The 25405-nt window shown below is 34.7% G+C and overlaps 1 protein-coding gene across 2 annotated transcripts in view; it reads left to right on the top strand.

Moving 5' to 3' along the window:
* UBXN7 (UBX domain protein 7) overlaps positions 1-25405 on the top strand; it is a 32446-nt gene that overhangs the window by 905 nt on the left and 6136 nt on the right. The window contains exons 2-9 of one of the 2 annotated variants that reach the window (XM_032225297.1): positions 3011-3158; positions 4903-4970; positions 8005-8070; positions 12039-12151; positions 19469-19615; positions 19822-19912; positions 20888-21015; positions 21153-21543. In XM_032225297.1, coding sequence (XP_032081188.1) covers positions 3011-3158; positions 4903-4970; positions 8005-8070; positions 12039-12151; positions 19469-19615; positions 19822-19912; positions 20888-21015; positions 21153-21543 — 1152 coding nt within the window. The remainder of the gene's footprint in view (positions 1-3010; positions 3159-4902; positions 4971-8004; positions 8071-12038; positions 12152-19468; positions 19616-19821; positions 19913-20887; positions 21016-21152; positions 21544-25405) is intronic. The other variant, XM_032225298.1, reaches the window with a different exon arrangement.

The raw sequence follows: 25405 nt of genomic DNA on the forward strand, positions 1-25405 counted from the left end.
TAATCACAAGGTGATGCCTCTGAAAAAAGAGGCTTCATCGAGTAAGGATTACAAGCCCATCATGGACAAATGCTCCAGGGAGATACCTAATCTTTTAAAAAGCCTATTCAATTTATTAAAAATGCGGCATGACACTTGCCAGAAACATATTTCCTTGACTGAATTCTTGAGTGTAAGTGATGTTCAAACGCTTCATTCAGCAGATTTCAAAAGGAGCTTGGATTAGGATTAGAGTGCATGCAGAATTTCTAGATCCAGTGCCTAATATCTTTGTTGGAATAGAAAATATTATTTGGTGAAATGCTGGAGAACTGGTAGTCAGTGTTGTCATGGGGAAAAGAGGATGAAGGAGTATTTTGTGTGTTCACCGCCTTGAGTTATTTGTAAAAATAATAAAGGTGGGAAATGACTAAAATAAAATAAATATAAAAGCATTGAATTTCATTAATATTAATTATACATTATGTAAGAAAATATGTACTGCTCCTGCTCTTTGTTTTCAAAATTATTTTGATATAAATAAATAACTTCTAATTTTTCCTATTCAAAATATTATTAGTGAATATAGAAAGTGCCATTCACTTAAGCCTTTCTGAACTAATTGAAAGCTGAAATGATATCTATACTTAGTTGAGAGTAAATTCCATTAGGCTTGGTAGGATCTATTATTGAATTAGCATGCATAGGTGTACTCTCTGAAGATTACAGGTAGTCCTTGATTTATGACCACAATTGAATCCAAAATTTCTGTTGTTAAGTGAGACATTTGTTAAGTGAATTTTGCCCCATTTTACAACCTTTCTTGCCACAATTGTTAAGCTAATCACTGCAGTTGCTAAGTTAGTAACACAGTTAAGTGAATCTGGCTTCTCCATTGATTTGCTTATCAGAAGGGGATTGGACACTGCAACTATCATAAATATGAGTCAGTTGCCAAACCTCTGAATTTTGATCATGTGACCATGGGGATGCTGTAATACTTGTATCCTTATTTTAAATTTTTTAATATATGTTTCTTTTTGTCTTGTCTGTGAGCCGCCCAGAGTCCCAATGGGAGTGGGCGGCATACAAATGTTAATAAATCTAAATCTAAATCTGTAATGGTTGTAAGTGCGAAAAACAATCATAACTTAATTTTTTCAGTGCTATTGTAACTTCAAACAGTCACTAAATGAACTGTTGTAAGTCGACTACTTGTATATGGACAGTTTTATTGATGCTGTAAAACATATTCCCATAATTTTTTTTATGTTTTAGAAGCTTTCATTTTATTTTATTTCTGTTGCATTCAACTTTCTGGTTTAATTTTTTTTTCTATGTATTACTATTATCCTTTTATTTCTGAGAAAAATGCACGGCACTAAGTCTAACTGTGACTAAGTAATTTGTGCAAAAGGAAAGAACATTACGTTAAATACTTAATCTTTCAGATATAATTTAATATAGCTGTAAAGGTCCTTGTATATTGTTTTCCAATAATTTCTAATTGTTCTGGTAATATTTTGTTGAGAAAGAAGGAAAGCCAAATGTAAGAAAAAGGCTTTTTTAAACAAAAAAAATGAAAATACAAAGTTTTCCAGGTGTTATATACTACAGTTCCCATCAGTCAAAGCCAGCATGGTTCATGGCAAGTGATTATGAGACGGGTAGTCCACCAACTGAAGAGTACCATATAGTCTACCCTTCTTTTTGGTAGTTGGATCAAAGGGAAGTAGAATTATAGTCAACGGTTTTAACACTTTTCCACCAAGCTATTGCCTATAGTTATTACTGATTGTTTGATTGTACTGAGATCTGTTTTTTTCATTCTTTAAGAATATGGTATGGAGCTTAAGCCTTGTCAAACTTTGAAGCAGATGGAAACTCTTCAAACTTCTTGTGTATTTCTGGTTGCTTCAGAGATCAAATAATATGAGACATGCATATACTTCAGAGTACTCCATTTCAGTAAAAGTCTGTAACTACTCCTGCAGTCGTGTTGGGAGTGCAGAAGGTTGAAAGCATTAGATTGTTCGACTTGCACTAAATTTCATAGGAATACTCCATTGAATTCTCTGTAATTAACAAAGGATGTGTGAGAGGCGATAGTAACAGAGTATACTAAAATTTGGCAAAGAAAATTGTATTGAAATGGTTTTATTATTGGTAAACTTTGTGTGTGTGTGTGTGTGTGTGTGTGTGTGTGTTTTGTTTGTGCTGATAAATAAAGGGAGACTAGTATAGATCTATTTCAAGCTATTTAGCTCTCATCAGCTAGCCATACCCTTACTGGGATTCGAATCCCAGTAAGGGTATGGCTAGCTGATGAGAGCTAAATAGCTTGAAATAGATCTATACTAGTCTCCCTTTATTTATTTATCAGCACAAATAAAACACAAATATAAGAAAGGCAACAATAAAAATATTGGGTTTCTGTCGTGATGGACTCTTGTGACGAGCCAATTGACAGAGAATGGAAGCAGTTAGTTTCCTCCCATAATTGGGGCATACCAGGGGTTGTGACTTTAAATATATATATATATATATATATATATATATATATATATATATATATATATATATATATACATACATACATACATACATACATACATACATACATACATACATACATACATACATACACACACACACACACACACACACACAAACTTTGTCATGCAGAAAAGGGAACGCTATAGAATTGAGAATGCCCATGTTCTAGACTGACCTCAGACACAGAAACTAGTAAGTGACTTTAGGAGAGTTACTGTCTCTGAGCCCTAGTTGAAAAACCTCCCAGAAACCATCTCAATATTATTTGTAGGATCTCTCCAGAAATCATTAGGAATACAAAAGCAACAAAACAGAATAAAGTGTTTACATGACTGGATTATGTTGATGTTTAATATATAAAAATGTTTAGTCTATTGTAAAAAATACATTATATTCACTTTATTAAATTAATCTATTTTTTCTCTCTCTTTTAAAACTTTTGTTGAAACTTAATGCATTTTTCATTCTGTCATAGGTGCCAGTGAAAGTGCAGGTAAACATATGCTTGAAGCGTGCAACAATAATCTAGAAATGGCTGTCACTATGTTCCTTGATGGTGGAGGAATTGCTGAAGAACCCAGTACTAGTTCTGCAAGTGTATCAAATCTGCGACCACATTCAGAGTACGTAGTTTTGTAAAGAGGATAATTAAATTATCTTTGAAATTTGTACGTATATTTCAAATATTTTTGCTTTTATGTTCCTAGTTTTTCTTATGCAGCTGCTTCTATTATTGCTTTGGGTGTCTATTTAATCACCAAAACTTTTAAAGCACAGGTCCTTTGTGAAACTTTTATTAACAATACCAATTAACAAAATTAACAGAGTACAATATAATTATTCTATTATTCTTTCTAGTTTGTCTGGATTCTTTTGAATTTCCAGAAACTAAAGAACAAAATAAACCTGCAGCATAAATTCTGCTATTCCCCACTTGACTGATTTGTGTGGTTGAGTGGGATATGTGTGAATGGGATGGATCTGAGAGGTAGATGATACTTCACTGCAGACAAGATTGATGCTTTTAGTTTTGAAGGAAGCAGTAGTGTGTCTCCTTCTAAAATGACCATTTCTTGATCCAGTTATGTGATACAGCTACTGGCTAAACGCCAATGTTTCCCTCTCGGGAAAGTTTTGGAGAAAGTGCTAAAGCTTCAGTTTCACAAATTCTTATAGGAAATAGATTGTATTGGGACATTTTTTGGGGGGCATGGATTACTAAATAGTTTGTTTAATATTTTCTTATTCAAATATTTTTATGGAATTTCTGGTGAAGTACAAATCGAAAACTTAATTAGGGAATTGCATTCTATATAAATTTCCTCTTTTTTCTTGCTAATTTGTGCTTAGCTTAATTATGATTTTATGTTTTTCATACCTATATGGAAACATTGGCAATGTTTCCCTTTGCACGAATGCCAATCTTGAAATTACACTTTCAATGTCATTGCAGTTGATTGTAGTTCATCTGTATTTTGTATAATAACATTCCAATATTCCATTTGCCCAGTATCTGTACTTTGATCTGGAATTCATACCTTGTCTCATTTTGGGGTAATTATTTTGTTTCCATAAAATTTCTCCTCCCTCATTTGGTCTATTAAACAATATTCAACTGCATAGCACCTGTAAATAGTTAGATACAAAATGCTGTCGCAACTAGTCTAAAGGTAAAGTGCAAAGGTTTTCCCTTTCCAGTAGTGTCTGACTCTAGGCCCTAGGGGACAGAGCTAATCACCATTTCTTAGCCAAGCGTGCCAGCGGCGTCCAAATAGCTGGGGGAAGTAATGGCAGCTCATCCTGTCCCATGGTGCTCGGGTCTTGAAATCAGTCTCTCAGCTTTTCAGTGTCTTAAACCATTGAGCATCACGCCCCCATACACCTAGTCTAGAAGCAGTGAAAAATTGTTTTAGTTGAGAACTGTAGAAATGAAGCTGACACCACTGGAATTCCGAACAATTGTTTGCTGCTCATTAACAAAGAGGCATTTGGAATTACTGCTAGTTTATGTGCTTTCTGGTGAATGTATACTGGTTTAATTTAAGAACTAGTTTTAATATTTTGCAAGTAATTGTAGCCAAGTTGATTCTTCCCTTACCTTTTTATTAAAGATTTATTTAAATGAAACCGTGCAAAAATATCAGGAATTTTGTCTTGTTCCTGACATAAAATGGTAAAGACTAGGTCCAGGCATTTGAGCACTTTTTCCTTCTGTGTAATCACAAGAGCAATTTCCATACATTCTTTTCTTGTTCCTGGTAATAGTTTGAACACCATTGCATGGTTTCAATATAGGTATAAAGAACAGATTTTTCTCTTACTCAAGTAATACATTTTCAAGCTATTATGTGCTTTTTGTCTTCGTAGAGATGAAGTGAGGGCACCTATTCCTCAAAAACAAGAAATTCTGGTAGAACCCGAACCCTTATTTGGTGGTAAGCTTCTTTTTTATGTTCTACATTGTCCTTACAATGGAGATGATGAGATCTTATAGTACTGAAAAATATGCATATCAGGCAACTTTTTTAATACCCACTAAAATAGTCTGACATTATTTTTATTAGTTCATTACTGTTACTGCTTTTATTTTGTAAATAAGAAATTGAGGTATAGAAGTATTAATAACACTGTAGTAGTAATTCCTAACAAGATTCTTTTCAAGAAGTTATGTATTTCTGTTTAGTTATGTTCAATAGATTCTTCTCTGGATTTGTAAATAGCAATGTAATGTGTCCTGAAAGCATGGTAATTCATCCTGGAAAATTTGGGAGTATTCATGTTTATTATCATAAAGTGGGTCTTGGATTTATTTTTTTAAACCTATTTTTGATTATGCTACACTATATTATGAACCAACAAACCAATAGATTATACCTTCATGCAGTCAGACACAAAATAGAATGGATTTTATAATTATATCTCTTTTGAACATGTATCTCCTGATATATACACATGCAGTGTTCTATTAATACAGGAAGAATGTGAATAAAAATATTTTCTTTGCTGGCATCTTTCCATCAGAGTGAGCAGGAAAGAGCCACATATCTTTTCAGGAATGCATGGTAATAGCAAATTGGATGGAATGATTATATATTCTTCTTTTCAAAAGTATTACAAATTCATTGTGCCTCATTCACTCATGCTCACCATTGGTTGTTGCTTATACATATTTCCTCCACCATCACCACTCTTAAGTACACAGATAGGATTTTTTTGTTTGTTTAAAAAGTCCCATCTTCTGTATCAAACAATTAGGCCTTAACAGAATCTTTAGGCAGTCACTTAATTGCCTCATGATGAGCCTCATAGATTAAAGAAATGATATTCTTTGTGTAAGAATGGGTTCTAATCTCAAACTGTCATAAATTCTGTTTGTTAGTTTGCCACAGAGACAAAATAGGGATTTTTCCAATGTACAGTCTCCTTGATGCCTGGAGAGCTCTTCCCAACTGCGTGGCACCTGGATTCACAATGACACTATGTTTGCTACTGATAATTTCCTTTATCCTGTAACAGTCCAACTGATTTCCCCCTCATTCAAATCATTACAGTTGAGATACAAATAAGGACACCCAGTGTCTAATCATTAACTTTCAATAACATCTGCAACGACCAACATACTAACCAAATCCAAGGTCAGAAATTTGGCACTGCTATTACAAGCAATCCTCCTTCAGTCCACAGTTGCACCTACCTCTCATCTTTCCAACATCAATTGCAGCCCATAGGGATACAGAATGTACCTTTTGTACTTTTTCATTTTGAGCCACATTAAAATATTAAACAAGTGTAAAGATTCACTTGAAGCTCTTCATGAACCTATTGTTTTCACCAACCTGATCACTTAATATTATAATAAAACTTGGCTACCTTCCTGTTCATTGCTAATTTCTTTTATGTAAAAATACTCCACCAGATCTGATCCCTATGGAATCCCACTGAATATTTGCCCAACTTGAAAATTGACTATTTAGTCCAACTATTTCATATTTTGGAGCAGTTTCTGGGCCCTGAGAACATCTGAGTTTACTCAGTATTCTACTTTATTAGGGAGTTTTGAAAAGTCTAAATAGATAGCATCAGCTGAATCATTTTTGTGCAGTTTAAGAGAGCCAAATATCGTCTTCCCTTGTTAATGGGTCTCCACAATATCTATCCTTTGAATATATACTGTAAAATTTCAGTAGCATTAATGAGGCTTATTTCTGAATTGACAGGTATAAAATTAAATGGCTAGTGATCCATTTAGACATACTGTACATACATTTAGAATGTAAAACCTGTTCATAACTACAAGGACAAGTGGATTGAAATGAAGAAATATTTTTGTGACCAAATCCGAGAAAGTTATAATAGATTTTCTTTCACCTTTTATATGGCTATCAAGTAGCTATTTTTTTTGTGATGCTGACTGTTTTTCTAGGGTAATTATGCATTAGTAAGTATGCTATAATGCTATTAATATAAATAATTTCTGCCATATTAAAATGGATAGTGAAACAGTCCCAAGATTTGTTTTCAAGCTCTGGTGTGTTCCTGTAGCAACATCTGTAGAAGTGCACTCTTCCACTGACTTAGAATAAATTATGTCCAAGATTCCTCCTCCTAACCCTTATGTTCTGTGACTCAAAGATAATAGCATTTCACTGAGAAATTTAAGCAGGATTGTTTTATATAGCACAGGATGATAGGATAGAAGAGAACAAAAGCAATCATGGGTCAGATAATATGTTCTGTAAGTTATAATTACATCACAAACCAGCAGTTCTTATTACCTTCCTTATATTTATGTGGCCTGCACATTGCAGACTTTTGATTCAGTTGTAACAGTTGGTTTATTTTAATTGCCCTTTAATTTTACTTTTGGCTTGCCATTGTATTATGCCAATGGATATAGCTGCACCAGCCTTTCTGATGTTATACTTTTTGAGTGGGGGAGGGGCAAATTTAATTTATTTTGAGTCTAAACTGCTTTAAAGCATTGAGACAGAATAGCAACCTGTATATAGCAATAGCAGCAATAGCAGTAGACTTATATACCGCTTCATAGGCCTTTCAGGCCTCTCTAAGCGGTTTACAGAGAGTCAGCATATTGCCCCCAACAATCTGGGTCCTCATTTTACCCACCTCGGAAGGATGGAAGGCTGAGTCAACCCTGAGCCGGTGAGATTTGAACCGCTGACCTGCTGATCTAGCAGTAGCCTGCAGTGCTGCATTTAACCACTGCGCCACCTTGGCTCTAAATATAAATATATATTTTGTCTTCAAATATACAGTACATCAAGATAGGCATACAGAAACTGGAAACATAAGAACTAATGAATTCATGTATGAAACTAGTATGATGCATTATTGGTGTCCTGGAATTTGTATACATCCTTTACTATAGATATATGCCACAAATCCACAATGTGGCTATATGATCAGATTTTATTATTAATATGTTTATTAAATTCTGTTCCTATTAAGCACCAAAAAGACGTAGACCAGCTCGTTCAATATTTGATGGCTTTCGGGATTTCCAGACAGAAACTAGTAGGTATCTGTGGATAATTATATTCATCTTTTTGTTTCTTTTATGATTTATGTCCAAGGGTAACAGTATAGGCTCCTTAGAACTTTTAGTAATGGTGCTATTGTAGAGTTCAAACAATTTCATTTTGCATTATAAGAAATTTGCAATACCAGCAAACTTTTTTAAAAATAAAGCCATTGCTACAGTATATTCATACAGTAAATGCTTTATATTTCCACATGGGCAAAACACTGTTTTCCAAGGAAGTTATAATTTTTGAAGTAAGAATAATCTCTTTGTCAGCATAAGAAAATGTAGGTGCAGTCAGAAAATTCCCAGTTATATGCCATTTCATTTCAGGAATTAAAAGCTAGAATGGCAAGTAAAAAAAAAAAGCAGCAGTGACAAGTCAGAAAATTGGGTGAAATCACCAGATATTGAGCCCTTTCACCTTACTTTAGTTGTTATTATGATTATGCCTTGAGAACCAGTTTAGTTGCCGTAACTAACATATTCATGGGATTCCACATTGGGAGAATCATTTCTCAAATTGATAAAAGAGCTGGAGCTATTGATGCATACCACCATCATTACAAGAACAATGTGCTTCCAGCAACCTTTCCATCCACTTTCATTGCAACAGCACAAATATATCAGCATTGGGTTTGTTGCTATATATTTTTGAAAATCAACAACTTATCTGCATTCCAATAAATATTGCTAACCAAACTTGAAATACTACTTACCTGATTTAAATATTGCCAGAAGAAATCTGATACACATTCCTTGCCAGTAATAATCCTGACCAGTTGCAATGAATTCCACATGAATCCAAGAATAATATGAATGCCTTTTGCTTCTTTAATCTGAAGTACTTTCACAAACTAATAAACTAAACTGCAATTTGACTTTTATATTAGATTGTCAGTTGGGGCCTTATATTGAATATTAACGAGAAAGAATAAGCTGAGAATTTAATTCAGTAGTGACCAGAATCTTTAGTCCAGTTCTTTCAAAGATTTTATTACATTGATATTAGCTCAAAAGAGTCATTACATTGATATGAGCCCATTTATATGTAATTATGAATAATTTTGGAATCAATTCGGTTAATTTTATTTAAATTAGATAATTTTACAATTTCTGTTATACACAAAAATATATTAATTTTCTAACAAAGTTTAGTGGCACATTTACCCCACTTTTCATTAATACAAAAAATGTGTCCTTTGGATTCAGTGTAAAGGAAGAATCAAGTCATCGATTATTCCATGCATATACAAGAAGTTATGTCTGAAAAATGCTCAGTTTTGCTCACTGAATGCCAATGTTTTTTGACATTCAACCATATGCATAAAAACTTCATTTTAATTTATTTGAAAACTGATTTTTCTGATTTTTCTGTATATATAATGTTCAGTATTACCAGTCTTCAACACCTTTAACAGTATTTTTATTGTTTTGCTATTACTATTAAACAATTGAGAATGTAACTAAGTGATGGAAGGAATAGTAACTACATATTGGATAATTACAGCAAGTTCACAAATAATAATTAATAGTTATAGTAGGAAACATGCAGTCATAGTTATGGTATGGTATTATATAACCTGGAATTGATTGAATGCTAGTGCAACAGTAGACCTAATGAGAGAGGATATATGAAATATAAGGGAACCATGGATATACAAAAGATCCATCCATCCATCCACACTAACTGAGAAATGAATAGTTACCCAGTGTTTCAACATAGTAATGAGGAAGCTGCTCTCATAACTTGAGGTAGATCAACTATATGTTACAACTCAGACTTAAGAAGAACTGGAAAAACAAATGGATGTGCAGTTGGATCATCACTGCCACTTCCCTCCATTATAGAGCATTAATCTAATAGGCTTAAGATCACAGATAACGTAACTATAGTCAACCCTTGAGACTGGTTACCAAGGTTCAGTGGAGAAATACCATCCTTGCTAGAAAACTCCCTCACAACAATTTCTGTTATCACCATAACTCAAACCAATAAACTAGTATACAATTTACTACTGTAATCCTTGAGATACATGATTAAGGAGAATAAATGCCTGCATCTGTGGAAAATGAGATTAGAGGCATATTTAAGGCAACTTGGTGAGAGATTATTGATGGAAATACAAAAAGGTGTGAACATTAAGGATAATATTCAGCCTGTAAAGCACTTCCATCCATCAAATGATTATGACCTTTAGAACAGGTTACAGTATTCCACATGATTGAAATTGATTATGTATTTTTATGTATTTTTCTGCTTTCTAGCATTTTTTGCCAATTTCCTGCTAATGACCACTGCAAAAAAGGTTAGGACTTCTTATCAGATTTCCAGTTCTAATTGCAGTCATATAATTCAGACTGATGAGATGGAACTGTCAGTGAATCACATAGCAAACAGAGACTAGCTCCAAGTACTTTAGTATCCTCCAGTCTCTTGGGAACTACAATGAAGAGGCAAGGAAGATAGCAGCATCCAAATACCACCAAAGGATTAGACAGGTCTTAAAGAGCCAGCTTACTGGAAAGAATAAGATCCACACCATCTACATGCATGCCCTGCCAATATAGTAAATTGTCTAAAGGAGGATATGGAACTGCTGATGTGAATACCCAGAAACTCTTCACAATGTTTCTACTCCCAAGTCCAATACCCAGGGAGTGTACACCATCTGGAAAAAGAGCAGGTGGGGTCTGGTGAATGTCAAAACCACTGCCCTGGATGAAACTCAGAGCATCTAGTAGAACATCACTAAGATGGCACCCAAAGATCAGCTGCTGAGAAAATGAGGCAGCAGCAGCAGCAAACATGGGAGGAAGATCAAGGAGAGGAAGTGCCATAGTAAGATAAGACCCTGCATAGGATATACTATAGACCAGGGCTGTCAAACTCACAACGTCACGGCGGCATCACCTGATGTATTGGGACTTTTTTTTCCTTTGGTAAACTGGGTGTGGGTGTGGCCAGCACATGACACATCTGGGCCGCGAGTTTGACAGACCTGCTATAGACACATAGCTGAGGTGACAGATATTGGGTAATTCTACCAGTGGCTAGAAAGGGCTGAACTAAAGACAACAGAGGCGCTGATTACATAAGCACAAGAACAGGCACTAAGTACCAGTTCCATAGAAGCAGTGGTATAGCAAACCAGACAGGACCTGAGATGCAGGTTATGTAGAAAGCTTCAGAAACAATGTTAACATCTAGTAGCAGGGTATCAGATGCAAACAGAAACACTATATACTGTAATGCACAATCAAGTAGCTGGCATTGTATACACGAACATCTGCACAGTGAATGGGCTAAACCATCCCATTCCAGTCTGGATCTTATATAGGTATATGAAGAGGGGCCAGAATTAGAGGAAAGGAGTAAAAACTGGATACTATATATATTTTCTATTTATATTTTACTTTTTAGAAATCAAGATTTAAATTACTATATATATATATTTTTAAAAGCTGGTTGTTTATTAACATGATGCTTTGATATTAAAGGAAGGGAACAAATCAGTCTTTGCCATGAGACAAAAAAACTATAATTCTGTAATATTTAAATATTCTATGAGTATTTAAATCACAAATTTAGGATATCTATTACTGAAGATGATGATGATAATGATGATGGATGGATGGATGGATGGATGGATGGATGGATGGATGGATGGATGGATAGATAGATAGATCACCAGCCAAAGGTGATGAACATATCTAATATTCCTGTCTTTTGTTTTCCACACAATTCTGTGAGTAGGTTGGGCTGAGAGAGAGTGACTGGCCGAGAGCCACATTTTCATACCCAAAATGTATAAACGTGATGGTTGTTACTAAAAAATATTTAGTACAAAGCTGATTCAGCCTAATCACGTTAATACAGTCACATTGCATTTGATGAAAGTAACTGAATCTGCTCTTGTGAATATTTTGTCTTCTTTGTTTTTCTTTTGGGGCTCTACAGTTCGGCAGGAGCAAGAATTGAGAAATGGAGGAGCCATAGATAAGAAGCTCACTACCCTTGCAGATCTCTTCAGGCCGCCAATTGATTTGATGCATAAAGGAAGCTTTGATACAGTAGGTCATTTGGATGCATTGAATTTTGGATTGGCTTTGGTATAGATGTGTATGTGCATGTGTAAACACCCGTGTCATGATAATGTGTATAAATAATTCCAGCAACCTGCCTTTTTAGTAGTGCAGCATAAGAAGCTGCTTAACATCATTTGAGGAAGTAGCTTTTGATTATATCCATTAGTCCATTACTGTGTTCCCTCATCAAGAAGTGTTCAAGTAGGAGTTAGTGATTAAAAATTGATTTAAATTAAATGATGATTTTCTAATGACAAGCTATATACATAAACCAAAGATTGGTCTTTTTCTATCTCTGAGTTTAAAAATCTATAATCAATCATTTCCTTAACATTTCCTATAATTCCTGTAAAAAGAATTATAATTCAATACTATATTATTGTAGTTACTATATTGTTGTATTTTATACTAATATTATTTGAATTATAATTATAATTCAAAAATATACCACATAGTCTCTTTTACATTAAAAATTAAAATCTCTAGTATGATTGAGACAGATTTTTATGGAGATGGAGAAAAATACAACCAAACTAAACAGTAGTGGAGTAGAATAGCCAATAATCTGTATAATAATCAGTGTACTCAAAGTTAAGACAGGCATATAGAGCAATCCCCCTCTCCCATCTGGGTATGTCTGACCACATCTCTCTGCTACTGTGCAAAGTATATCCCCCTTAGGAAAAGGATATGACCAGTCTTGAAAACGGTCAAAATCTGGCCGGAGGGAGCACTCTGCCAGTTGCAGGACTGCTTTGAGACTACCGAGTGGAGTATATTTGAACATTTGGAGCTGCAAGAATTCACTGAAACTATACTCTCATACATTAAAACATGCACAGACAATGTAACAGTGAATAAGCGCATCAGAGTTTACAGTAATCGCAAACTCGGGATGTCAGCAGTGGTACAATCACTTCTGAGAGCCCGAAACTCCACCTTCAAGGCAGGAAACAAAGACAAATACAATGAAGCCAGGGCAAACTTGAGAAGAGTCATTAAGGCAGCTAAACAGAAATACAAACAAAATTTTAACCAATTTTGTTGCATTTAAGTACAATGACTATAAAGATTATACTTATAAAACAGAACCTTGATTTTTTTATTGTTCATTGTTTACTATTTAGTAAACTTGGAACTGCAGATTTGGACTTTGCAAATTGAAGAAGATCAAGAGTTTGCTAAATTACTAATCACTCTGTTCCATTCCATATTAAGAAACATTGTGGAAAGTGCAGAAAGAAAGTAGAAAGTAGTAAACAAAATAACAGGAATTAAGAAGGAGGAGCCACGTCGCGATGTTACAACGTGCAGTCTCAATACTCTGACACTGCCGTTGACACTTTTGCTGCTGGAGAGTCTATTGAGATCTAAATCATCCTGTAGAGACAGTGATCTGGAAGACAAAGCCTTGCTGGTCTCAGGGATATCGCAAAATCCCTGATAGACCCAAGGGAAGTGCTTCAAGCCGGCAGTAAACAGGCAGCCCGTAGGCTGATGAAATTGGGATGCTCCGGAAGGAAGGAAGTGAAAAGAGAAAGTGAGTCCATCTGGTGAGGTATTTTTTCTCTCTTAAAGTGAACGGATTGATTTTTTTTTTCTTCTGCTTCTTGTTGCTTTATTTTTTGACTTCTGGATTAAAACCTTCCTTTTTATTTTAACAATTCTTCCTACTACTTGTTATTAAACCACACTGAAAGAAATCTAAAGAACTTTGTTTCCTATAGAAGGTGAAAATTAACTGCCACTCGGAGGTCAGAAGCTGGGGTTTTTGAAACAACGTATCTCTCTTCTTATTTGACTTCACTAACTTTGCAGCTGAAGGGTTTGCAACTTGTTTACAGAAACTGATAAAGAACTAAGGGCACGAACTGTTTTCACAGGTGCCTCTGAGAATTATTTTGACAGGAAAAGAAAGAAAGAAAGAAAGAAAGAAAGAAAGAAAGAGAGGGGGGGAAACAGAACCCTTCCCCTTTGAAGAGCTTAAAAGAACTTGTGTTCATGTCAATTTAAAATAAAAGTAAGAGAGGCCTGGAAGACTAGTGTGGCAGTCGCTATTAGTATTTTTTTTTCTTTCTCTCTTCTGTTTTGGAAACGTGGATCAATACTTAGATGAGGAAACCTTAAAATTCCAAAATATCTTGGCTGGAATTCAAAATCTATTGGAAGGATATGGGAGAATTGAGAAGAAGTTGGAAAGACTAGTCTTCCTCACAGCAAAAGATGATGGGCTTGGAGTCCCAAAAATTAAAGGGGAGAATGAAGATATAGAAGATAAAGATAAGACAATTGATGAATTTATTAATGGAGCAAATGTGGGTGAAAATAGAAAGAAGGAATATGGAAAGGGAATGCGACGAATTGGAGCTCTACCCCAGATTCCAGGACACAGAAGAAAAATATACTAATGATGATAGAAGAGAATTTTTTTCAGAAACAAGATTGACAACCAAAGACAAGTTAACTCTAGTAGCAACTGGTGGGCAACGAGGTTATCTGAGAGACCCTTCAAATAACAAAGTGCAGAGAGAAGCCTATAAAAACCCTACAAAGGAGATAAAAAGAAGATTGACTCCACAATTGGCAAGAGAGATAAGCTGTTTTGTTATTGGAAAGATACAGGTTGACAATGAAAGTTGATAATAAAAAAATAGTTTTTTATTATTGGTGATTAATAAGTAGGAATTTTGTAACTCTTAGATTGTTTTAGATTGTTATTAAATGTTTACTCGCTAACAATTAATTAACCATAAATAATAATAATGAAATGATAATGATACAGCGTAATGATATATACATGTATTGGCAATTTAGTAAAAGAAATTTGGATATAAATTGTAAATTGTGACTTGGGAAAAAGACCTATACATTTTATTAACAAATATTTATTTAGATCTCTTTATAAAGGTGTAAAGTTTTTTTTGGGGGGGGGAGCTGATGAGAGGAGATGGGGCATAGTAAATTATTTTTAGCCAATTATAATAACAACAAGGAAATGTTAATGGACATTGTTTAACAATATATACATGCTACGGTATTGGCAAAAGTAACTTGGATATAAATCCTAAACAGTGAGTTCAAAGTACGGAGAGAAGTCTATAAAAACCTTATAAAGGTGATAAAAAGAAGACTTACACCACAATTGGCAAGAGAGATAAGATTTTTTGTTACTGGAAAGATATAGGTTGATAATGAAAATTGATAATAAAAAAATCAGTTGATTTTGGTGATTAATAAGTAGGAATTCTGTAACTCTTGGATTTTTTAGATTGTTATCAAATGTTTATTCGCATTAACTATAATAACAATAAGGAAACGATAATGGATATAGCCTAATGATATATACATGTATAGTAATCTAACAAAAAAAATTGAATATAAATTGCAAATTGTGACTTGGGAAAAAGACCTATAAAATTTTATTAACAAATTTTTATTTAGATATTGTTATAAAGGTGTAAGGTTTTTTCTTTTTTGGGGGGGGTCTGATGAGAGGCGATGGGACATAAATAGTAAACGATTTTTAGCCAATTATAATAACAAGGAAATGTTAATGGCCATTGTTTAACAATATATACATTCTATGGTATTGGCAAAACTAACTTGGATATAAATTTTAATCAGTGAGTTGGACAAAAAAGGGGGAAGACTTAGAAACTTTATTAATTGACTTTTACATAAAAGATGCTACAAAGGTATAATGTTATTGGAGGATTTTTTGAAATAGCTAGTGAATGCCATTATGTGGTTGGGTCTTTAAATATGAATGATTTGAGATAAAAACATGTTCAAATAATTGTAGTCAAATGAGAATTGTGGTATATTGATAGTAAGATATACAAAGATTTTTGACTTAAAGTGTGTAATCTAATATGAACTATAAGTAATGACTGTGGAAGAAATGCACGAAAATTATCTGTAACCAATCGACACACTTTCTACAAGATGTAATAAAGGATGATTCTTTTTTGTGTTTTTGTTCAATTAATATAAAATAAAAATTCAGAAAATAATAATAAATAACAGGAGTTAAATGAAAAGGGAAGGAATTACTATATCTCCTTCTAATATTTATTGTTGCCAGCTATCCTAGCTTCCACATCTGTACACAGATTAATGGATTCCCTTTCAGTCTTCCCTCTCAAATCATTTGCTCTTTCTTCATTATTGAAAAATAATATGTTACTGCATACTAGAAGTTGTATTTTTACAGACATTCCGTTCTCTAACAAAGCTTCTCACACAGGTAAACCATTATGATGGGTTTGTTGTATGTTAGAGTTTTGAGAAGACAAATTGTGTCTTCTTTGTAAGACTATAAAGATTTTGTGCTTTATAGTCTGGTTTAAATATTTATGAGCAGTCACTACACTGTTCAGTAGTCATTACACTGTTCAGTATTAAGCTTTCAATAATTTTTTTCTGGGGTGGGGTGGAGTCGGGATTTTACGTTTGATCAATATATATGTTCATTATTGTTATTCTATATGCAATTAAAAGTTTAACTCATGTGGAAATGTAACTATAAGAGTTTTATTAAAAATACATCCATGGCACATAATTCAGTTTCTTTTAATCAATGTGAAAAAGTAGAATCTTCATTTACCTCTAACTTAAATATTTTAATTAAGCTATAAACACCAGAGTGAAGATTTAACACAACTGACAGATTTGTGTTAAATTCTTCAATTGCTTCAGCATATTAATATTTGTTTATTATCGCTACTTATTTATTATGCCTTCTGTTTTTTCTAAAAAATATTTATCTTATTTGACCAATTTATACATAGTTTTATGAGTATAATAAAGCCAGATAAGTGAAACTATATAAATAATATTGCACTGCAGAAACAAGCTAGATAAAAAAAAGGCATTTGTTTATTTAGTTTCCTTTTCTGGAGCAGAAAATAGGACTATGCAACTTGCACAATCCCAGTAAAAGGTGCAGTTGCTTTAAGAGTTGGAGCCAGTACTATATTTGTTCCACTGCACATTCTGAAACGTCTTCTCAGAATTATTTCCATAGCATGGGAGAACCCAATAAAATGTTCATTGAATTCTCTGAATGCTACAGCTATTTCTGATAAACATAAAACATATTTTAGTTCCATTTTTACATCATGCTGATAACTTACTTCACTATAAATTTTATAAGCAAGGACCAAAGATGCTTTTTCATAAGGCAATTGGACTTTTTTTATTTTTCCTTGAAGACATTTAGTTTTTCACCCAAGAAGTTTCTTCAATTTATAAGCAAGATTTGTTAGCGTGAATTCATGTCAAATTCAAATACATTAAAAAAAGAATCAGCCATTTTAAGCATGTTGAGAAAAAGTCAGCATCAGTAGGGAATCAGTGCATTTACTAAATCAACTTAAGTTTTATAATTTTAAGAGAAGTCATAAAAGTACAGATTATTTTAATTGGCATGTGCATTTTTTAGAATTTCTAGATTTTGTTATTGTTATATTATAGTAATACATTTACTATACATTTCATTCGTTTAACTAGTGGAGAAGATCAAACCTTTTACTATTATGGTGTTGGTATACTCTAGTACTTGGTCAGTTGATTAACATCCTGGATCAATATGTTATATTGTAATCCTGATACAATTATCTGTTCTGAGGTAATTCTCTTAAAATATTTCTTCAGATGTTCAAGTGGTTTTTGGCATTTTAATTGTCGTAGCAATTATTCGTGCCTGAAAAATTTTTTTCTTAATCTCCAATACAGAATAAAATTACTGAGAAGAAATATTTCCATTTTAATTCAAAAAAAGAGTTTATTAATATAATTTTAACCGCAGAATGATCATTTTTCCATCACCAAAAAATAAGAAAAATAAGAATACCAATTTCCATAACAGAACCAACAGAAATTTAAATAATTACTAAAATTAAAATAAAAACACAATAACTTTAATGCTGGTTTTTATTTAATTTATGGTATATCTTGCCATTTATAAATTCTATTTAAATGCTTAATTCGTTGTCAAAATTAGTTTTGTGCACATTTTTCCACGAGTGAAAGAAAGGATCTCATTGGTGCTTGGGTCTTGCAAAAATATTACAGAATATAATTACAAAATGAAGTTGAACTGGAAGTGTACAAACAATTTATAATATTTACTTGTAAATTTTTCAAAAGCAATCATAAGATTATTATAAGATTATATACATTTTGTCTTTCAAAATGGCTATTCAAATTATCTTTTCCTCCAATAATAAATCAACCTAATTATATTTATTTGGCACTGAAATGTCTCCACTATAATATTGTTTTAGTGGTTGACCTGAGAAAGCTGTTTTGCTAATCCTAGTGAAAATTATGTTCTATATTGCTTTATTTCAATATATATGAGTGCTTCTGTGTCCATTGTGTTGCTTATTCAGTGGCCAATGGATCAGACATTTCACTTTTTAAAAGTGAAATCTCATTTTCCAAGATGCAAAGTCAAAAAGGGGTACTCATGAATCTCTGTTTCTTTTCATAAATAATTAAACTCATGAGTAAATTTCCTTCAAGGAAATCCCACATATTTTTGTCCATTTAGGAAATATGACCATTCTAATTTTTGATACAGCACTCTTTTTTTCAACAGGTATGACAATTCAGCGATCAGAATTACATTCTTGATCAAACTCCTACATTAACTTGCAACCAACCAATCAGGCAATGCCAGCTTTGAGACTCAAACCAGTAAGATCTCTTCCTGCAACTTCAAACCTTGCCACGTCCCCCACTTGCAATCTGGTCAACAAAAAGTTCACCAATAAAACCACAATATAACATATATGAATGAATGATAAATTAGAGGAAATGAATAGTCGAACAACTGCAATCTGCAAACAAACTGCAAATCTATCAAGAATCTTAATCCTAATCTACCAAATTTTAACTGTTGAATCAGATAATCTGCTTTGTAATCAGATCAATGCAGCTCATTCCATATTTTCTTCTAAATGTTTTGTTCATTTATTTCCCTTTTCTCAGTCAGTTTTGAAATTAAAGTTGATTTTCCTAACTCGCTCTCTCTCTTTGGCATGTTAACACTCATCACTCTGAGATTACCAATGTGTAATCTTGATATGACAAGTTGACCTGCAGAGATTTCTAACCCGGCACGCTGCTTGTCATGCTTGTTTGTGTATTAAATTGTTGAGTCCTGATAGAACTTAACAAATGAAAAAGGATTTTATAAAAGCCTAGAACAATAAATAGAAGCCATCATTGCTGGCATTGTTACTTGAAAACTTTTCTTTTTTTGGCTAATGCTTTCAATGTTCTTTTTGTCTTCAGGCCAAGGAGTGTGGTCAAATGCAGAACAAGTGGCTCATGATTAATATTCAGAATGTGCAGGATTTTGCCTGTCAGTGTCTCAATCGTGATGTTTGGAGCAATGATGCTGTAAAAAATATTATCCGGGAACACTTCATTTTTTGGCAGGTATGAAGGCATTATTTTCAGTTTAGCTAAAAAATTAGAAACGGCCAATATTTATTTACTCTGGCCTTATTCATGTCACGTTTTATAGAACTACATTAATTAGTTACATTGTGCTTCAGTATCAGATTTTATTAACAAATGCTAAATTGCTTCAATATTCAAATGTTTTCAAGTATTTGAAACTAACCTTCTTGACTATTGTACAGGTATACCACGACAGTGAGGAAGGACAAAGATATATACAATTCTATAAATTGGGAGATTTCCCTTACGTTTCTATCCTGGACCCCAGGACAGGTAAGATGAAAAAATACTGATGGCATATTAACTCTGAATTATATTCTTATATAGCACAATAAACAATCTCATTGGTTTAACAAGGGAAGTACTATAGTTTTCATATTTGCCAACAAGATTGCTGGAACTGGCTAATTAGCCATACTTCCAATCTCTATCAGATGAACTTGATCAAATATAATAATAATTTAATGTTCACATTTGCTTTGCCTATGTTATTTTAAATCTATTTTAGTATAGTTGGCAATTGTGATTCTTAGGATTAAGAACTTCAGGGTAGCCATCTGTTCTGACCCCCCTCATTCCACACCAAAGCACACTCCGAGCCAGAGATAAATTACAGCATTTACTTAACAGACAAACAGGTTCTTGGCAGCAACCCAGCACAGACAAGCTTGGGCAGCAATAAACACAGATAAGGCTTGGCAGCAATCCAGCCTGCTAAGCTCATACAAAATTCTCCGACATTCGATTCTGTGTTGACTTCTGCAAAGAGGGGTGTGTGCACAAGTAGCCTTTTTATAGTCTGGAGAGGAGCCTTATGACCACCAGCTGAGTGCAATTACCTCCTGTAATTGCGTAAATGTTCCTGATGCCTAGTAGCTCTTTGATGCTGTGCATCCAGGAACAACTCACTACTGGCTTCCGACTCACTCTCCCTTGTCTCCTCCCCACTGGTCCAAGCTCAGGTGTCTCCTGGTGGCCAACCAGCCTCTCTGCGCCCTGCTCAGAGTCGGAACCCTGTCCAGGGTCCTCCACATCTTCCAGAGCCGACTCACAGGGCCCTCGCTGTCGGAGTCTGGTGGTAGCTCCTCCCAGCTCCTGCTGGGCCACAATAGCCATCCATTTCTTCTGACTTGTTCATAATGCTTATTGCCTCTACAGAATCATTAAAAATTTAAAATAACATCTGTATTGATATTGATGATCTAAGATTTCAATTACTGAAGTACAATTTATTGTTATTTTTAACAGGGCAGAAACTAGTGGAATGGCATCAATTAGATGTAACTTCTTTTTTGGACCAAGTGACTTCATTTCTAGGTGAACACGGACAACTGGATGGACATTCCACCAGCCCTCCCCAGAAACGTACTCGCTCAGTAAGTATAATGACAAAAATGGCATATTTTTTATTCTTAATAAGAAATAAAAGTATTGGAGCCTTTCTTTTCCCCTCTCACCTTCTCAAAATATGTGCTTTAGTAACATCCTTTTCTTTTGTGTTATGGTTGATTAGGAGAGCTTAATTGATGCAAGTGAAGATAGCCAGTTGGAAGCTGCAATCAGGGCATCATTACAGGAAACACATTTTGACTCTGAACAAATAAAGCAGGATAGCAGATCAGATGAAGAATCCGAATCGGAGCTTTTCTCTGGAAGTGAGGAGTTTATTTCTGTTTGTGGTTCTGATGATGATGAGCCAGAAAGTTCTGCCAAATCTAGAAAATCTCCGCACAAGGATTTGGGTTGTAGAAAAGAGGAAGGCAGAAAACCTCAACCTGAACCAACATCAAGAACTGAACCTGAGATGATAATAAACCACAGAGGACTATCATCTGTAGATTCAGGAGTGCTAGAAGAAACTGAAACTAAGCTAGATGACTTACAAAAAGAGCTAAGCGTGAATGGTAAGTATGGTTCCTGTCATTTAGACAACTTCACAGCTTTACAAAAGTCTCATCAAGAATTCGTTACCAAAAGAGTATTTCTTTCTTTCAGCTGCATTTAATAAATTGAATGAACCAAAGTAGTAAAAAAGTATAAATCTGGCTAAACAGTTCATAATCTACATGAGGGATTAAAATTTTGTTGTATTGTGGAAGTTGGTAAACTAGAACTTCCAGCATCTTCTCAAATGGAACTAGTTGGATCTGCTGGGAATACATATTATACAATCAAAACATTATACATCTTGATTAGTATAATAATTTGATAAAAGTGTTGTCCATGCTAAAATGTATAATTTTATGTGACTCTGTCTACAACATTGCCATGAATCACTGTTCAGCTGAAGGATTTTTTTATAGGGGATAGGGTTTTTATTTTATTTCCATAACTTTATATAATTGTTTCTTTGTCAGGAGACTATTATATTACCAAAAAAAATATCAACCATAATACACTTATCAACCATAGTACATTGTTAAATTATTGGAAGGATATATTGTGTATTATGAAGCTAATGAAGATGTGCTTTTCTCCCAAGCTTTGGAAAGAGTGATAGTTGAGTCCATTTTAGATGGCATATTTGTTCATGTATTACTTTAGGCAGTTCATGAATTCTTTTCTGATATTTTTTTTAGTTTCTAAATTGTAACTTTCTGTCCTCCCAGGTTAAGAGTCAGGTGGCCTCTAAATTTCACTAAATAAATAAAAGTTTTTTGATTGGCAGTAAGCTGTGGGGGGGGGGGCACAGAGAGAAGTCTGCACTTAGGAGCTCAATGTTTGTGCCACATTTGTCTTTCTACCTAAAAATAATGAGATATATGTTTACAGCAAATAAAGCTTATAGCAGTCCTTGAAGAAGAAGAAAACACTCTTAGCATATTCACGGAACTATTGTGAAAGAGCTACATTTCATCTAATGAGAAAGAATTTAGGTTTCCTTTTAAAACATGGAAGCAGTATCATTTAAAATAACTGTGGAAATAATTCTTAAGGAAGACAGTCAAATGGAGGAAGAAGCCCAGTGTATGGAAATAATCATAATCAAGTGATATAGAAGATGTTAAAACTCACTTTTCATGTTCTTAAAGATAAAACAAACTCTGAACATTGAGGGGAAGAATAAGAGACACTTCATATTGGTAGATAGGATAGTAGTTCCTTAAAGGAAGAAAGAATGTGGTTGTGTCTCATTAGAAAACAAAAAGAAGAATCAGAATAATTAAGCATCAAAACAAATACATGCTAGTTATAGCCATTGACTTGCCAAGTGAATGGCAAGCCATAAAGGATATGACAGCAAATCCCAAGGATTATAAGGTTCACTGACAGTGATCTCTTCCTGCTAATATATGTGATAACAAATCATATTGTAAAAATTGCTACAATCATATAAACTTGAATCAAAATATTGTGCACATCACAAGAACAAGTAACATACATTTGGTTGAAATATTGTGAGCTTGATTATAGAGCTGTGGTGGCGCAGTGGTTAGAATTCTGTTGACTGCCGATTGCCAGCAGTTTGGCAGCTCAAATCCCATCAGACTTAAGGTGGACTCAACCTTCCATTTGAGTAAAATGACCGAGATTGTGGGGGCAATATGCTGATATTTGTAAACCGCTTAAAGGGTGCTGTAAAATGCTATTGCTACAGTGAGACTTAAATTTAATTTTATGGAGAGTAGAAATGAAAATCCTATGTGCCTTTTAACCAATTGATACAAATCAGAACAATAGTTCATAAAGATCATGGCGTTCATTGTCAATATTCTCCCAGTATGAAAAAGAACAATAAGTTGTTGAGTTTTTAGTGAGCTCAAAATAGGCATACTAAACTGGAATACAATAATTGAAAGGTAAAAAAATACATTTCTGCTTAAAACAGGAAGTAGAAAAGCAGAAAAATAAATAAAAATGATATATTATAAGAGCCAAGGTGGCACAGTTAGAGTGCAGTGCTGCAGGCTACTTCAGCTGACTGCTAGCTTCAGTTTGGCAGTTCAAATCTCACCAGCTCAAGGTTGACTCAGCCTTTCATCCTTCCAAGGTGGGTAAAATGAGGACCCAGACTCTGACTCTGTAAACCGCTTAGAGAGGGCTGTAAAGCACTGTGAAGTAGTATATACCGTATTTATCGGCGTATAACACGCAGTTTTAAAACTAAAATTGCAAGCTTAAACCCTGCCTGCGTGTTATACGCCGATACTCCGGGTGGCAGAAGCCCGGGACCCAGTCAAATTCGCTGCGCAAGGTGAAACGGCCGGCAGCAGCCCTGCTCTCCTGCTGCGGCTTCTGTTTCAATAGGGAAGAAAACTTCCTTTCGCTTCCCGGGCTTCTGCCGCCCGGCAGAAGCCCCGGGACCCAGTCAAATTCGGGAAGCGAAAGGAAGTTTTCTTCCCTACTGAAACAGAAGCCGCAGCAGGAGAGCGAGGCCAGCGTCCGTTTCAGTCGCTTCCCTTCTCCGTCTTGATTGCTGGAAGCAGTAACAAACGGCGCGTCCGCTCCGCATCGCCCTGACAACCACCCCAGCCGGCGGCTGCCAGGCCTCGCTGGAGTCAATTGCAAAGCTGCGTTCAGCGCTTTGAGGACCTGAGGCATCTTGGGAAATGTAGTTCCCTATCAGAAAGAATGGAGTAGCTGCGAATTTGTAACAACATAATATAACTTGGTGCTTCGCAGGTTACGAAAATCTCGTTTGATTTGCACACTGTTTTTTAAAAGTTAGATAAAGAAATTATGCTGTGAAAGCGACTAGATAGCCCCCCTCCCCTTCCTGTGTGTGAGAAAGGGAAGGAGAGGAAGGAAGGAGGGAGGGGGGAGGAAAAGAAGAAGGGAGGGGGGGAGAAGATGGAAGGAGAAAAGATGGATGGAAGGAGAAAGAATGGAAGGAGAAGGAGGAAGATGGAAGAAGAAAGGAAGAAAAAGAAGAAGGGAGGGAGAAGGAAGGAGGTAGGAAGAAAAGGGGAAGAGAGGGAAAGAGCAGAAAGACAAAGAGGATGAAGTTGATAGGCAAGAGGAAGGGGGAAGGAAGGGAAAAAAGAGGGAGAGAGTGAAGATGAGGAAGAGGTTTTTGGTTTTCCAAAAAGCAGTGATTCTGATTAAGTTTTTTTGCTCAAAGAGGTGTTTTTTCATTTCATATTTGCCTTTTAAGAGGAGTTAATGTTATAATTCATGTTCTAATGTTATAAATTTTAATCCAACATTAAGTTCCGAGCTTCCAAGTCATTTATTTTTAATGAAAAAAAATTTTACTCAAATTTTTGTGTTAAAATGGGAGGTGCGTGTTATACGCCGGTGCGTGTTATACGCCGATAAATACGGTACATCTAAGTGCTATTGCTATACTCTTGGTCTTTTAATACTGCCTCACTACTCTTCCGGCCTTCCGTAAAGCTACCAAGACCTGGCTGCTCCGGCAGGCCTGGGGCTGTTGATTAGCATCCACCCCCACTTTAAGTAGTATGTATGTTGTGTAATTTTAAACAATTGTATTTCTATTTTAATTTCTATTTTAATTTTTATATATTTCCTTGTTTGTCTGTAAGCCGCCCAGAGTCCCTAGGGAGTGGGCGGCATACAAATGTCAATAAACTTCCAAACTTCCAAACTGCCTGTGCAATCAAGGGGAAAACATGCATGACACCTTTCAAAGCAAGAATCTGTAGTGATGGGAGAGTTTAATTGTATCAACATCTGTTGAGAGACAAATAGAGCGTCATGCATGTGCCCGAGTGCTCGCCGCTCATGCAAATGGAGTTGCATGCGCAAGCGGGTGCACCTGTCACTTGCGCAGCCTGGTTCTGAACCGTCTGCAGTCCAGTA

The sequence above is a fragment of the Thamnophis elegans genome, chromosome 10 (assembly GCF_009769535.1).
Source record: "Thamnophis elegans isolate rThaEle1 chromosome 10, rThaEle1.pri, whole genome shotgun sequence".
In the NCBI taxonomy this organism is placed as follows: Eukaryota; Metazoa; Chordata; class Lepidosauria; order Squamata; family Colubridae; genus Thamnophis; species Thamnophis elegans.